Here is a 17217-nt window from a genome sequence, read left to right on the forward strand (position 1 = left end):
GCTTTCCTTGCACATCATAATAAAGACATGAAAAACAAGCATTCTTGGTATTGCGCTGCAATACATGTCCCCTACCGGCAGTCTGTCATCCGGAAAACTGTTGGGGAAATTACCAAAGTTCAAAGTGCCATAACTTTGTCAAAATTATCGAAACGTTGTGAAGTTCGAACTTGATCTGTAACTTATCATGAGGAAACCATGTGCCAAGTTTGAAATCATTAGCATTAAGAGTTTAGAAAAAAAGCCTGGAAAACTGTTCTTTGCATGAAGTCTGACAGACTGACAGACTGACAGACTGACAGATGGAGGGACGGAGTGCAAACCTATAGTCCCCTCCGGTGTACACCGGTAGGGGACTAATAAAATGGAGGAGGGAAATATCAACATATAAGAATAAGATAAAGGAGAGGATGAAAGAGGGAGAAGGAGAAGAAAAATAGAAAGGAAAGGTGGAGGAAGCAAATCCTGCCACCAACCTTCAAGAAAGAGTTACCCAACTGCAGGAGGACATCCGTAGACACAGTTGGGCACCCATTATGGGTGGCTGTTGGCTCATGAGGAGCTTCTCCACCCTTTGACAGGTTTTGTTTTTAATCTTGCTGGGTGTCCATATCCATTCACCCTCACCAGGAAACCTAGTGGGGGAGATGGTTTAGTCGCCAACAGCCTGACCATGAAATAGGTTAGTACAGGTTTACATGGTAACTGTAGCAAGTCACACATTTTATCTGGCCTGACCTGACAATAGAGGTGCTGTGTACTTCCAGCAAGACCTGCAAAAGGTGCTTCTACCAAGAACTGACCTTAGTGGCTGGATACTTTTGCAACCAGTGAATTTCGATTTGCACATGTTTTTTTGCAGGTATTCTTGACATGTAACCTCCTTCAACTATAATGGTGCAAATGAATATAAAGGTAAATGTGGAAAAATTGTTTCTACAAATTCGTAATCAGACTAAAATATGCAATTTGCTGTCTGTCTGTCTGTGAGACCACGATACATTCAGTCGTTACTTATCCAATCTCAACCAAACTTGACAGGAGGATTAAGGGTCGTACAATGGACGTTGTAGCGAATTAATTATTTATTTATTTTGGTTGTTTTTTTGTAGACAAGATCGAGGCTCGTGAAAGAGCTAACATTAATCACACAAAAAGTCAAACCGACACATAAAACACAAAATAAGGGCAGTGGTAGACAAGATGGGGAGAGAGGGGGAGGACACAAGCACAACATTTGAGAGCAAGGACATCGAGAGAACTGTGGGGGGAGAGGGCTTGGGGGGAGGTGGAGATGTATAAAACATATGGACACTGCAGGGACTTCCAGGAAAGAAGTTGGAATTTCAAAAAAGTGTATCTGGGGTGAATTAGCGGGGGTCGAAAAGATCAAGATTTTGGATTGGGGAAGATAAGAGATGGTGGTGAACAGCTGTTTTAAAGACCTGGAGGGAGGAGTGGGATTGAAGGGAGTGGGGGAGTTTGTTCCAGAGGCGGGAGAAAAGGGGAATGAAAGAGTGAAGGTGAGCAGAGAGCCTAGATTTTGGCAGTTTAACCATAAGAGGGTTGCTGGCAGATCTTGTGCGATCTGTAGGAATATTTGGGGGACAGAGCACAGAGAGAGCTGGGGGAGCAAGGCCGGAGAGGAGTCGGTAGAAGACAGAAAGACCACCAACCTGCCTGCGGTGAGTGAGTGAAAGGCCCTCGGAGTTAGCTTCATCGTGGGAGATTCCAATGATTCTGAAAGCTTTGGTTTCAACAGCGTGAAGCCGAGCTAGGTGTGAGGCAGGAGCACCGGCCCAGAGGGGGGAACAGTATTCCATAGAGCTGCGGATGAAAGCCTTGTATGTGGTGAGGAGCTCAGGTGTGCCAAGAAAGGACTTCGCACGACGGAGGATGCCCAGACTGGCTTTGGAGGCCAGCTTGGAAATGTGGTTTTCCCAAGAAAGATCATGGCAGATAGTGAGACCCAAAAGCTTGAGCGACACAACTTCTTGGAGAGGATTGTTGAGAAAGTAGATGGGAGGGTTTTCCAGTCGGTCTTTTCGGAGAGACATAGTAAGAGTGTGAGATTTGTCAGGATTGAAAGACATGTTCCACTTGTTTGACCAGTCTGTGATTTTGTCCAGGGCTGCAGAGAGTGAGGAGGCTGCAGACTGCCGATCTGAGGGATGAGGAATGGAGCGGCAGAGAGTGGAGTCATCAGCAAAGAGATAGAAAGGATTCTCCAGAGAGTCGGAGATATTATTGATGAAGACCAGAAAAAGCACAGGGCCCAGAACACTACCATGGGGAACTCCAGCCAGAACAGGAAGGGGAGATGAGAGAAATCCATTCAGGGCCACACTTTGACTACGACCCGAGAGGAAGTCTGCAAGCCATGCGTGGAGATTTATATGGATATCAAAGGAGGAGAGTTTGGTGAGCAGAACTGAGTGCCAGACCATATCGAAGGCACGTGATATGTCAAGGGAGACAGCTCTGATTTCCTGTTTGGCATTGAGGACCTCCATCCATTGTTGAGACAGCAGAAGCAACATGTCCAGAGTAGAATGACCTGGTCTGCATCCAAATTGATGATCGGAGATCAAGCCATTGGAGAAGAGGAAGGATTTGATATCCGAAGCAATTTTTTTTTTTTTTTTTTTTGTATACAAGATCGAGGCTCGTGAAAGAGCGAACATTAATCACACAGAAAGACAAACCGACACATAAAACATATAACATCGGGAGCGGTAGACAAGATGGGGAGAGAGGGGGAAGGACACAAACACAACATTTGAGAGCAGGGACCGAGAGACATGGAGACATCGAGAGATCTGAGAGAGGGCGAGGGCTTTGGGGGGGGGGGGGCATGGGAAGGGGGCGGTGGGAGAGGTATAAAACATATGGACACTGCCAGGACTTCCAGGAAAGAAGTTGGAATTTCAAACAAGGTGGATCTGGGGTGAATTAGCGGGGGTAGAAAAGATCAAGGTTTTGGATGGGGGAAGATAAGAGATGGTGGTGAACAGCTGTTTTAAAGACCTGGAGGGAGGAGTGGGATTGAAGGGAGTGAGGGAGTTTGTTCCAGAGGCGGGAGAAAAGAGGAATGAAAGAGTGAAGGTGAGCAGAGAGCCGAGATTTCGGCAGTTTAACCATCAGAGGGTTGCTGGCAGATCTTGTGCGACCTGTAGGAATATTTGGGGGACAGAGCACAGAGAGAGCTGGGGGTGCAAGGCCGGAGAGGAGTCGGTAGAAGACAGAAAGACCACCTACCTGCCTGCGGTGAGTGAGTGAAAGGCCCTCAGAGGTAGCTTCATCGCGGGAGATTCCAATAATTCTGAAAGCTTTGGTTTCAACAGCGTGAAGCCGAGCTAGGTGTGAGGCAGGAGCACCGGCCCATAGGGGAGAACAGTATTCCATTGAGCTGCGGATGAAAGCCTTGTATGTGGTGAGGAGCTCAGGTGTGCCGAGGAAGGACTTCGCACGACGGAGGATGCCCAGTCGGCGACTGGCTTTGGAGGCCAGCTTGGAAATGTGGTTTTCCCAAGAAAGATCATGGCAGATAGTGAGACCCAAAATCTTGAGCGACAGAACTTCTTGGAGAGGATTGTTGAGAAAGTAGATGGGAGGGTTGTCCAGTCGATCTTTTCGGAGAGACATAGTAAGAGTGTGAGATTTGTCAGGATTGAAAGACATGTTCCACTTGTTTGACCAGTCTGTGATTTTGTCCAGGTCTTCAGAGAGTGAGGAGGCAGCAGACTGCCGATCTGAGGGAAGAGGAATGGAGCGGCAGAGAGTGGAGTCATCAGCAAAGAGATAGAGAGGATTTTCGAGAGAGTCAGAGAGATCATTGATGAAGACCAGAAAAAGCACGGGGCCCAGAACACTGCCTTGGGGAACTCCAGCCTGAACAGGAAGAGGAGATGAGAAAAACCCATTCAGGGCCACAAGTTGACGACGACTAGAGAGGAAGTCCGCCAGCCATGCGTGGAGATTTCCATGGATACCAAAGGAGGAGAGTTTGGTGAGCAGAGCGGGGTGCCAGACCGTGTCGAAGGCACGTGATATGTCGAGGGAGACAGCTCTAATTTCCTGTTTGGCATTGAGGACCTCCATCCATTGTTGAGACAGCAGAAGCAGCATGTCCAGAGTAGAGTGACCTGGTCTGAAACCAAATTGATGATCAGAGATCAAGCCATTGGAGAAGAGGAAAGATTTCATATCCGAAGCAATGATGGATTCCATGACTTTGCTGATAATTGGGAGAAGGCTGATTGGTCTGTAGTTGCTAGGATCTGTTTTTGCACCTTTTTTGTGCAAAGCGGTGATGTTGGCTGATTTCCAAGCAGATGGCAGTTGACCTTGAGCAAAAGAGAGGGTGAAGAGAACAGAGAGAGGGTGAGATAGAGCAGCAGAGCAGGATTTTAGGACCCGTGGGCTGATGCCGTCGGGTCCAGTTGCAGAATCAGAGTCGAGGGTTGACAGAAACTTTTCCACCTTGTCAGGAGGAAAGGACACGGAGTCCAGGAGCAGCAGGGTACGACTGGGTATGGTGGGTACAGAGAGGGATGGGTTTGGGACACAAGATTTAGAGGCAAACACAGAGTTGAGGCATTCAGCTTTTTCACGTGCGGAGTCAGCTGTGTAGCCGTTTGAGGTAAGGGAGGGGATGGAGGGGGAACAAACACCAGAAACGGATTTGACCAGACGCCACCAGGATTTGGAAGAGGGAGACAGATAAGAGAGTTCGGTCTTGAGAACGGAGAGATATTGTTTCCTGGCTCTCCTGAGGGTGGACACACACTTGTTTCGGGCTTTGTGAAAGGAAATGAGATTTCCTTCCGTTGGATTTGCTTTCCAGGAGACGAAGGCAAGTTGTTTCTGGGCAACAGCCTCACCACAAGATTCCGTGTACCATGGACGGGAGGAAGGGTATGACAACTGAAGACGAGATGGGATAAATCTGTGCATGAGAGAGAGCAATTTACTTTGGAAGAATTCCCAGGATGAGTTGATGTCAGAGGTGGTAGAGATGGGAGACCAGTCCAGATGATTGATGGCTGCTTGAAGACCGTGCCAGTTGGCCTGAGTGAAATGCCAGACTCGTCGACGCTGAGCACTGTGTCCTTCTCTCTGTGTCCAATGATGGATTCCATGACTTTGCTGAGCACTGTGTCCAATGATGGATTCCATGACTTTGCTGATAATTGGGAGCAGCTAATTGGTCTCTAGTTGCAAGGATCTGTTTTTGCACCTTTTTTGTGCAAAGCGGTAATGTTTGCTGATTTCCAGGATGCTGGCAGATGACCTTGATCAAAAGAGAGGGTGAGATAGAGCGGCAGAGCAGGATTTTAGGACCCGTGGGCTGATGCCGTCTGGTCCAGTTGCAGAATCAGAGTCGAGGTTTGACAAAAACTTCTCCACCTTGTCAGGAGAGAAGGACACAGAGTCCAGGAGCAGTTCGGTTCGACTGGGTGAGGGGTGAACAGAGAGAGATGGGTTTGGGACACAAGATTTTGAGGCAAACAGAGTTGAGGAATTCGGCTTTGTCACGTGCGGTTTCAACTGTGTAGCCATTTGAGGTAAGGGAGGGGATGGAGAGGGAACAAACACCAGAAACGGATTTGACCAGATGCCACCTGGATTTGGAGGAAGGAGACAGGTTTGAGAGTTCATTCTTGAGTGTGGAGAGATGGTGCTTCCTGGCACTCCTGATGGTAGACACACACTTGTTCCGAGCTTGGTGGAAGGAACTGAGATTGCCTTCCGTTGGATTTGCCTTCCAAGAGGCAAAGGCAAGTTGTTTCAGGGCAACTGCCTCACCACAAGATTCAGTGTATCATGGACGGGAGAAGCATAAGACAACTGACGACGAGATGGGATAAATCAGTGCATGAGAGAGAGAGAGCAGTTTGCTTTGGAAGAATTCCCTGGAAGAATTGATGTCAGAGGTAGTAGAGATGTGAGACCAGTCCCGATCATTGATGGCTGCTTGCAGACCATGCCAGTCAGCCTGAGTGAAATGCCAGACTCGTCGGCGCTGAGGAGGCTCTCTGAGAATGGTCAGAGAGATTTCCACTTTAACAAACACATGATCAGAAGAACTGATTAGACAGAAGAAGAGCAGCAGACATTTGCAGGGAAGTTTGTCATGACCAAGTCTAGAAGAGAAGATACTCCATTGACTGAGGTCCGGGTTCAGCTCAGCTTTGGGAAATTGACAGATTGTGTCAGTCCCAATGAGTCGCAGAAGTCCTTTGCTGAGGTGCCATGACTGGTGAGAGAGGAACCCACACACAGCCAGCTGGCATGATGACAGTTGAAGTCACCACAATGAGGAAGGGAGAGTTGGGATGAGTTGATTGAAGTTGGTCCATGTTGTCAGACAGTGAAATGTAAATGGAGTCATCACTGTTTGGAGGACGGTACAGAACACATATGAACAAAAGTTGGGAGCGGAGAGGAAGCCGTAGCCAGAGGTACTCATGGGGGTGGGGTCGAGAGAGGGCAGTGCAAGGAGAGTGAGGTAGAGAGTTTTTGATAAAGATAGCAACCCCGCCACCAGGACGAGGCTCAGGTCTATCATACCGGAGGAGGGAGTAACCAGGAAGAGATATTAAGGAATCAGAGACATCTTGAAGGAGGAAAGTTTCTGTTAAGCAGACGAAGTCTGGATTGTCAGAAGCAACCTGAATGGAGAGATCAATTAGGTTTGAGCGAAGGCCCCGGATGTTTGAGGTCAATACCGTTAATGAGGAGAGAGGGGGAGCATCGTGTGCAGGACTGGGGATGGGTCGGGTCAGATGAAGGATGAGAGGGGGAGTTAGGGAGAGCAGTTGATAGTGTGTCAGAGATTACAGAAGAGTTACAAGAAAGGGAAGGATGAGGAGGACGAAAGGTTTGATGGTGATGGGATGAGTCACAGTGAGGGGTTGTTTGAGGGGGGGGGGGGGGTGGGCAGAGGAAAGTAGAAGGTTGGGAGAGGTGGAGGTATGAGATAGAAGGGAGATGAAGTGGGGAGGAGACAGCTTTGAGGAGGAGGGGGAGAGGGAGAATTGGAGAGGGATGGTAGGGGGGGGAGATTTTAAGGGGAGGGGTTGAGGAGGAGTTTTGAAGGGGAGGGGTGAGGAAGGAGTTTAAGAGGGGAGGGGCAATGGGGGAGTTTAGGATGGGAGGGGAAAGGGGGGAGATTTGGAGGGGAGGGGCAAGAGGGGAGTTTAGAAAGTGTATGATTAATGAAAGACGAACATTTGCAACAAATTGGGTTTATTGTGATTTTCAAGTTAGAGATCCGTTTAAGAATGATAGAGGAGGGGTGGAATGAATGTGAATTTAGAACATGTTGTGAGGAAGAATTATAAGAGATTGAATTTTTTTTTGAAGTGGAATGAGTTGAAGAGGACATTGAAAAGAGCCTTTTAAATAGGAAGAAAAACAGCGTGTTGTAATAAACCACTGAATAAAACACTGCAGGGGAAAGTTTAAACATACTTAAACAGAACTGTGAAGAACAATCTTATATTCACAAAAATACTAATGGGGAGAGGGCAGAGAGGGACAACCACGAGTCACGTGAACAGGGCAAAAGGTGGAAGGCAAGGAGATAATGGGGGCGGGGAGACTCAGCACACGTGGACAGAAGCACACAATGAGACAACAGCACACGTGGAGAAAGGGAAATAAATGTTTTTTGTTTTGTTTTTTTGTTTTTGTTTTTTTGGGGGGTGGGGGGGGGGGCTTAAAACGTCAGACAAAGAGTAGATGTTCGGGGAAGTTCGGGGGAGAAGGGAAAAATCTTAGAACCAAGCAAAAACAGCGAAGGAAGGAACTTAAGTGAACAAACTTCGATGGGGGAAGCCTCAGGCTACAAGGCCGCACATGCAGGGCAAACAGAAACGATTAATTTATTATGAGTTACAGGAAATTCAAACCAAAACGAACTAGAAACAAACAATAATGCAAAGACGATCAAATAACGAGTGGAAATTTGCAGGGAAGACAAACACACGAATGGAAAAATAATCCATTTGGAAAAATAATCCAATTTACTCCCCCCCTCCCCCCACCCCCCCCCCCCCAAGGGGGTTGACTGCTTGGAAGAAGTCTGTGTTAAGGTGTATATCTGTGTTAAGAAAGCTAATTGTGGCATTTTCCAAGGCCGATTCTAATAACAAAAGCGATTCTAATAACAAGCACACTTGCATTTGACAGGCCAAATGGTTGATCATTCTGATGGATTTCACTGTAGGAATTAAGCACATTTTGTCGATAATTGTAGCTTTGATTTCTTCATTGGATTGTGGCCTTCCTCTGTTGACTTTGTCCTTCAGATATAGCCCCAGAGATATAAATCTGGCAGTGATAGATCTGGTGATTGTGGGGCTTATTGAACAGAAAGTGTTCGGCTGATGACCCTGTTGCCAAATTGCATGTTGAGCGGGTTCAGTGAATTGTTTGAAGTGTGGGAAATGGCTCCATCCTTCTAAAAACATTTTTCCTGTCTTGACATCCCCTTGTGATTGCCTAGGGTCCTCCAAAACTTCCCAAGAACTTGGATGTAACATTTTGTATTGACAATCAATGCCTTGCCTGTGTCGTCCTCAAACCAGAAAGTGCCATCTTTACTGATTGCGACCCAGTCAGTGCATATTTCCGAGTGTGGAGGTCACTCGAGCACTATATCAGGGAGGGGGATGGGGAGGGTTGTCAATCCCCAGTATATGCAGTTCTTGGAGTTGACATGCCCAAAAAGAAGGAAATGGTCCTCATCAGGAAACCAGAGATTGTCAAGGAAGTTTGGCATTTCTTAAATTTTGTCTACAAACCACTGGCGCATTGTCACTCTTTTCTGCATATGGTCTGCAGTCAGTTTGTGTTAAATGTGAATTCTGTGTGGATGCAGTTTCACATCATGGAAGATAATTCTCTCTGATTCACGTGAAATTTCAAGCTCTTGACTCTGATGCCTGAGATTTCTTAGGGCTTCTGCCCTCTGAATCACAAACAAGGTCAATGTTTTCAAAAAACATTGCAACATTGAGGACGTCCTAAATGTGTTGGTCCTCCAGCAGTTGTGCCTTTGGGATTTGCGACAGTACCTTTTTCTTTGAACTTTTGACCCATGCAAATATCCGTGACTTGCAGGGTGCAGAGCAAGTTCCAAACTCAATTTTATACCTGATTTGAGTCTTCTTGTTGGAGTCCAATTTAAGAATCTACACAGAATAGGTATTTTGCCTAATTGTCCATGGCATCTAGAAAATGGAAGAATCATTGCCAACATTTGTATTCTGTCGTGTGGTTCACTCTTCTTCATTCACCAGAAAAACAACTCGGTAGAGTGCATACCTCCGCCAGGCTGAACAGTTTATGGTTTCTAACCCACTGATAGGCCGAATCTGGATTCGGACCTGAACCAAAATCAAATCGCCTTGTTCTTGTCACATAACCAACTCGTCCAGCAAGTTTATTCATAACTCTTCCACAACTTTTTTTAAATGTTGTATATAGCTTTTTGCCCGATCACTCAATGGTGAAGAATCACTGATAAAATTAAATAATTCTCACATCAGAATCCATATTCAGATCTTCACCAAAATCATATTGATTTGGTCTTTTCACACACCCAACCTGTCCACCAAGTTTCGTCCGAATCCGTCCACAACTTTTTGAGATATATTGTTTAGAAACAAGCAGACCGACAAACAGACAGGGGTGAAAACATAACCTCCATCAGCCTTCGGTGGCAGAGGTAAAAATGTTGTCATAAGTAATACGGAAGATATTAGATAGAAGGTGTGTTCCGTTTTTTGGCTGCCACCCTGCATACAGTATATCAGATTTTGAGGCTCTTTGGAGAGTTGTTGTACACAAATCGTGCACATATATGCAGATAGTACAGGACTTGACACCCTAAACTTGAGAGAAACATGGCCATTGATCTTTGGGGAAGGAAAAGTCTTTGGTATGACTTGGGCAGGGTCAGAATCGAACCACCGACCTACCAGACTCAGTGTGGATGCTCTAACAGTCTAACTTAACCACAACACCAGCTTAAACAACATTCATTGCAATTTTTGATTTTGCTTGAACTTGTTTTTTTTTACTTCCCTTCCCTTTCATTGCAATAATATCTACTTATTTTGGCAATTAAACATTGCATTATCAGTGGCACAGTTGATTGCAAACTGTAAATGTCCAAAAAGGAAGTCCGTCATTGCATTATCATGGGCACACTTGCTTTTTCAAAAATGGTTCAAGTACACCTGATACATCTTTCACAACGAAAGTGTATTATGCGGCTCGATCCATACCAAAACACATTTTTGTGTTCAGTTGGAGATGAGGTGTGTTTTGAAATGCATCTAGCTAATGGTAAAACAGCAGCCATCCATTTGGTTTACTTGTGCTGTCCCAAGACCTGTTTCTTTCGCCTGATTGTGTGGCAGATGGTTGGGCCATTGCTTTCGTCATTATTATGTTGTTTTTTGCGAATAGGGTTTTTGTTTTTCTAACAGCCACTGTTCAGCCGCCCCTGAATTTGTATTGTAGTCTGAATAGCAAATAAGTAATTATACCATCAATTTTTATTTTTGGCAAATGTAACCACATACTGCATGAGATTGCTGTCGTATGCTCCTGTGCACTCGTTTGTTTTAAGCCAGACTTGTAACCTGAAGAGAACTTCATTCAACGTTTATGCCCATCAGGTCCCAAATCCCAAAAGAATGGTGGGTCTGCAAGGGCTATTAAATACCTGTTGTGCCCAACTATGAGAAGTGGATTTTTCAGATACCCTCCAGTGTTAGCACAGCACCTGACTGATAGTTGTACCATACCGAGGGCCATGACCACACTGCTGTTGCAGTGATATCGTAGTTTCGGACAGTAATTTAGAATATGACTAGGAAAAATTAGATGTAACCAGAATACCTGTACACAATGGCCTCCTTTTAAAAAAATAAGTATAGTGAGGTGTATCGGCGTGATTGAATTAATATTGGCGACAAACTGTGCATGCATAACATTGTCTTCTTTGATTTATTCTCTCTCTGTCAGACTGAGCCTCGAAGTGAATTATGATTATCTCCATGCTTACGATGGCCCCGATACGGGTGAATTACTCTTGGGAAGTTATCATGGCTCAGAGGTGCCAAACCAAGTTGAAAGCTCTGGAAACATCATGTGTTTGAAATTTCACAGCGACAGCACGGTCAGCCTACGTGGGTTCTATCTCGAGTACAAAGGTGAGGGATTTTTCCTGTTTATTTTATTCCAATGCAGTTTCATATGGCCCTTAAAATTGGGTAATCTACATTGTTCTATAGCTGCAGATATGTATCCCCACACTCTGTGAAGCAAACGGGAGGATATTGTAATCGGCTCTGTCTGTCTGTCAGTCTGTCTGTCGTGCTATCTCCTCCTAAACTGTTGTGCAGAAATTCACCGAACCTGGGAGTTGTGATCACCACATTGCAAGAAGGTTTGAGAGTTGTATACTTTTTGGCCCCAGATGGGCAAGGTGAAAATGTCAAAAATACCAAATAATGCAATTAAGGATAAACCTATAAACATTTTTATTCAAACTTTGTATATGCAATCACCATTTATGGATGCATGAAATATGTAATGATTTTTTGGATTTGACCCCTGGTTCATGACCATTTTGGTATCTCAAAATTTGATATTCGGTCATACCTGGTGGAACTTTTTTTCTGTCTTTAAACTTTGCTTTTGGTGGGAAGCGTGGGAATTTGTACCTCGTCCATCTGTCTGTCTCTCCGTCACGCTAGCTCCTAAACTATTGCGCAGAAATTCACGAAAGTTGGTAGTTATTATCACCACATGGAAAGAAGGTGCAAGAGCAATATCATTTTGGCCGCACCCCCAAACAACATTCCTTCCATACCCATTGTTTGTCAGCATCCCTCTGTCTTAGCCTTCAGCTCTGCTGTTGGTGTTGCCCCCCTCTGCTTTTCCTTTTGTCCTGCTGCATCCTGGTCTTTTCTGTGTACTAGTACTAGCTTTTCCATGCAACTTGACTATGTGTATACAAAAAAAATGACGTCATTATTGAAGTTTATGTATGTATATGTATGTACGAGTATATATGGAATGTAAAAAAAAAAACCGCCTCGTTGCCCTGGGTACCGCTGATGTCAGACTACCTCCAGGCAGTGCCACATGAGACCTACAGGAAAGTTGGACAGAACTGTGGAGTCAGGATCAATGCCTGTCTGAACCATGGATGGGCATACACCGAGAACGTCAATTACAAGGATTTTGCATAAATGCCAATTTCAGACCTTGACCTCTCACTAACTCTAGCAGTGACTTACTGCAATAGCAATCAGTGATAGAAAATACCATATCATAAGCTTTCAATAAATATTTGGTTCACGGTCCTGAAATTTCTGTTTCTTTGAAAATAAACGTTTAAAGTTGTATCACTCTTTTCAAAACACCCTGTATATAGCAATAATAAAAAAATTTGACTTCACTTTTCTGTTCCAGTTCCAATACGTATAGAGGGCACTGTATATATATATATATATATACATATATATATATATTATATATATATATATATGTATGTATATATATATATATATATATATATATATATTGTATATATATATATATATGACTCCATTGGTAAGATCTCCAACCTTTAATTAAACAAACAATCACTCAACGTTTCGATTAACAACATGTGACAAAGCCACACGCCTCCGTTAATCTTCCTCAAGAGTGGTAAAATCATCTCAACATCCCCTTATATGCAAAGTGGGCGGGGTATATGCAAAGTGGGGAGGGCAAAGCTGAACAGCCAATTAAACCGTATCACACCGCTCTCGTGTACGGAGACGTTACTGACCAAATTCAAAAATCAACTGCATATTCATGGTTCAAAATAATCCTGTAAGCAATGCTGGATTATAACTCAAGTGTTTAGAAAATCAGGAACAATCATTACATTTAATTAGAAGTTAAACTTGTAAACAATTAAATTGTAAATTAAATTAAAACTGTAAATATATTAAAGCAAAAAAGTTTAAGATAAAATAAAATTGCTATAATATCAAGATCATCACATGTGGCCCTATGCGGTAAAGGGGAATGCGGGAAGGGGCGGGTTATAGGGGGGAGATAAAATGGGGGGGGGGGGGGAAACCAGAGGGGCGGCGGAAGTGGAGGAGGGGGGGGGGGGGGGTTGGGAGAGGGGTGGTTTGGAGGGAGGGGTGAGGGGGAGGGGGCAAATTGTCCGAAAAAAAATAAAATTGTGTGACATATTATGTGGACCCGTTGTTCAAAGTATGGAATGCCTGCTTCGTTTACACAAGAGTGGGTCAAACGCTACCGGTAAATCAACTACCTCTTGTGTGATCGAGGTAACAGTTTCTTCTGTGTGCCAAGCCTCCAAAACACGTCTTCTGTTTCTGTTGGCTGTGGAACCCAAAATATTAACCCTATCCCTTAAAGGTGTGTGGCCTTCCTTAAGGCCGTGTTTGGCAATAGCAGATCACTGCTATCAACGGAAGTTGAACTTGGGGCCGACTCAGAAGAAGACCTTTGTTGGTCGAAAGCTTGTCAAAAATTAAAGATCGAAGTCCTGAAGCTACGTCCGCGTCTGATTTAATCTCCCGATTATTTATTCAATGCAAATGAGATGCCCTGCTCATACTGTGGAGTTTCTACTATTTCTCACAGTTATATATATTATATATATATATTTATATATTGCTCAGAAAGTCAGAGAGTTCAGAAAGTTTGATATATATCAAATGAATCCATCTTGAGTTCTCCAACCTTTAATGAGCAAAACAAATAACTGCTCGACGTTTCGATCAGCAACATGGACAACCGTGCATCCACTGACCTTTCTCAAGAGTAAAGAAAAACAACTCTACATCCCCCTTTTACCAAGGAAAAATAGGGGGTGGGGGTGGGTGGGAGTGGGGACACCGAACCCACCAATCAACGCTGTTCTGGAACCAAACTCGTGCTATTCAAAATACAGAACGGAGTTTGGTTGAAATGTTTTAGTTAAATCCTTTAACCAAATTTATTTTAACAAAATCTTTGGTTTTAACAAAATCAAAAACCAACCAAATTGTAACAAAATCTTTGGTTAAAAGAACAATCTCTTTATATGTATACATATACACACACATACACACATTGCAGGTGACGACCAACAAGTCTCTAAGTAATTGAAATGCCATAAAATTTAACTAATTTAGGTAATGACATATTAGATATGCGTCATGATATTAGATGCCATGTCCATGGTGTTAAATATGCATCGCTACAGGTCTAGACAGCCGATGTCCACCATTCCCGGTTTTAAAATGTGACTGTCTGTTAAATGTCTGTGTCTAAAAATGTCATCTGTTAAAATGTCTGTGTCTAAAAATCACCATCCCGTTGAACCTTTTTAAAATGTTCTACCCTTTGGGTGAGCCTTCAGCCAGAGGTTTCGGTGGGAATGTGGCACCTCAGCCAGCTCAAGGAGAGGAGGGGGTTGGGGGGACCATCCAGTTGACCTGTAGGAGATGGGCGGTCCTCCATCCATCAAAAGGACCTTCAGGCCAATGGTGAGTGAGATGGGAGTGACGTGGGACATCATGGCATGAGGTGGGAGCCAGAGGCAATAAAAACACATGCAGCGAGGGGGAGGGGTGAGGAGATGCCTGGGACCGACCATAGAGAAGCTGTGCCAAATCTGCAAAGCTGCCGCGTGACTCCACAGCCCCACCCAGCCAGCCACACTTCCCCTCTTGTCCCTCTCGCTGAGCTCCTGCCTGGAGCGCGTTCTTCTCTGCAAATAACGTGACTGTCGCTTTTCCAACCTGCACCTGTCCCATTTGTGTATTTTAGTCTTGTGATTGTCTGGTCCATCTCCTCCGATGTGTTTGTGGGACATAATTTTTTAAGGATCCCGATTGTTCGTTATTCATTGACACTTATGTTCGGTAGTAGATAAGGCATTAATATCACCATTCATTGTTATGGCTTCCTTTTGTTTTCTTCCCCCATCACCATTATTATTGTAACATTAAACATACCTGGTCTTGGGGTGAATTTGGGTTGGTGTGTTCCTTCATTCTGTGAATAAAGAAATCCCATTGATCGATATTTTGCTGTGGCGGTTAAAGTCACATATAAAGATAGTGGCACGTGTCTCTGGCTCACTCGGCCTAATTAGATATGAGACGGTGGTGCTAATTAGTGTAATGCTCAACCAATTCCGTGCCCCAATCTTCATGGTACCATGGCTTTTGGACACATTATCTGGCAGGGAGCTTTGAATCCGTTGGCCGTCATGGTCACTTGGAGGCGACTTGTCATAATCGAACCACGCAACTGGAACGGACCAGACAACTACAACTATAAATATATTTGACACTTCTTTTCTAGTTGAATGAACATTGTGTTAAGGGTGAATGCATGTTTTACTTTTCACTTGGAAGCTCTTAAAGTATTATTTTCAGCAGGTTCTCCTAATGAGTCTATTTCACACTCATGAATGGTAAAAGGTTTGATCCTGGGTCATTTAACTTCCATTTAGTAACAGCTATTCGTTATAACTGCATGCATTAATAGTGTAAATGCATGTGCTAATTCTCTACATTGCGTTATTTATGTGAAATCATACAATTAATTATGTAATAGACATTTATCGTTGGGAGTCAAACTGGATATTTGGTCAAACAGAGATAGATTTTGTTCATGACAATAAATCCAATAAGCTGCCAAATGCTCCTGCTCAACCTGTCTCCATTTTGGAAGGAAAAAGCATTGGATGAAATTTCTTAAAGGTGAACCACAAAAACCCCTCTCTAAGTGCCATATGATGGAATGAAATTGCTAAAACAGGATGGTGTAAAGGTTGCACATTTGCCTTGTTGACTTGTTTGGCTCGATTCTTCACCCGATTATAAATTGTTGGATTTTTTCTTGGAAGCTCGGTGTTGTCCATTGTTACAATCAAGTTGTCTCAAGAAGGCAGTTCCAGAAATGGAAGGAAAGTGGTTAGGTGTGTCGTACGTGTGGATTTTGGGAGTTCCTCAGTAAGGCAGTTCCAGACATGCAAGAAAAGAAGAACGGAAGTGTTAAGGTATATAGTAGTTGCGGATTTTGGGAGTTTAACCAGGACGTGATGACTGGAAGAACATATGCATATCCTGGAGGAGTTAAGGAAAATTGAAGTGTTGAGAGAGCACATGGATATTGACAGGAGGAGAAAATGCAGATGCCTCTGACCTCTCTGAAATGTAAGAAGTACGGCCTTGTGATCATCAAGGGTGCTGTCAATTAATGTTAAGCTCTAGTTTCCACAGATTCCAGAAGCAACACGTGATGCTGAAGCACGAGCCCATAGGCGAGATTAGTATTCCATTGAGCTACAGATGAATGCCTAGCAAGCTGTGACTAGTTGTGATTTATCATGGAATTACTTGGAATAATGACTGAGATTTCCCCATAAACAGCTTGATTTGGAAGCAAACTTTGCAATATAGTCAAGTCCATGAGAGGTTATGGCTGAGGGTGAGGTTTAGAAGTTCTCAAGACTGAATCGAGATTGATGGTGACATGACTTCCAGAATGGACCAGGGGCGACTGCTTGGGAGTACAAAAGAGGGGGGTTGGGAATTTGGGTGGTAGAAAGTCACTGCTTTCTATCACCCAAAAGGTACTTCACTCAGAGAATAGTTAATCCATGGAATAGTCTCCCTGCAAGGTAGTGGCAGCAGAAACAGTAGCTCGGTTTACACTCGAATCATCTATACCTATAAAAGGCAAAAATATCTCTCTCTTTCTTTGGACGTGTTCTATGCATGGCCACATCTTTCAAGTTACAAACTCCAAACTCAGTAGTCAGGTTCACTATATTAACAAATATAATTTCGTTCAAAATTTTGGGAGATTAGCAAACCTGTACATTTTTGGAATCATCAGAGCAATGAGAACCCGAAAATCAATGTTGGCATTTGCAGACACCTGCATAGCCGCCATTTTGGATTTTCAAAATGGCCGCCATAAATACATATTTTGCGCCATCTCGGCTTCTAGTCAACCTAGAAACTTAATTGAATATGCTAATCCTATGTTTTCTGGGTCAAGGAATACAATGAAGGCCTCAAAATAGTGCTCAGGATTATAGAAAAGCAACAAACAAAGGTAATTGAAAACCATTGTCTTTATATTTGTGATATAACTGTATTACAT

The 17217-nt window shown here is 43.9% G+C and overlaps 1 protein-coding gene across 1 annotated transcript in view; it reads left to right on the plus strand.

Moving 5' to 3' along the window:
• LOC137422386 (CUB and sushi domain-containing protein 3) overlaps positions 1 to 17217 on the plus strand; it is a 1172941-nt gene that overhangs the window by 699054 nt on the left and 456670 nt on the right. Inside the window, 1 exon segment of the mRNA XM_078772588.1 lies at positions 11044 to 11231. Coding sequence (XP_078628714.1) covers positions 11044 to 11231 — 188 coding nt within the window.

Source organism: Myxine glutinosa, chromosome 2, assembly GCF_964187855.1.
Source record: "Myxine glutinosa chromosome 2, kmMyxGlut1.1, whole genome shotgun sequence".
NCBI classification, from domain to species: Eukaryota; Metazoa; Chordata; class Myxini; order Myxiniformes; family Myxinidae; genus Myxine; species Myxine glutinosa.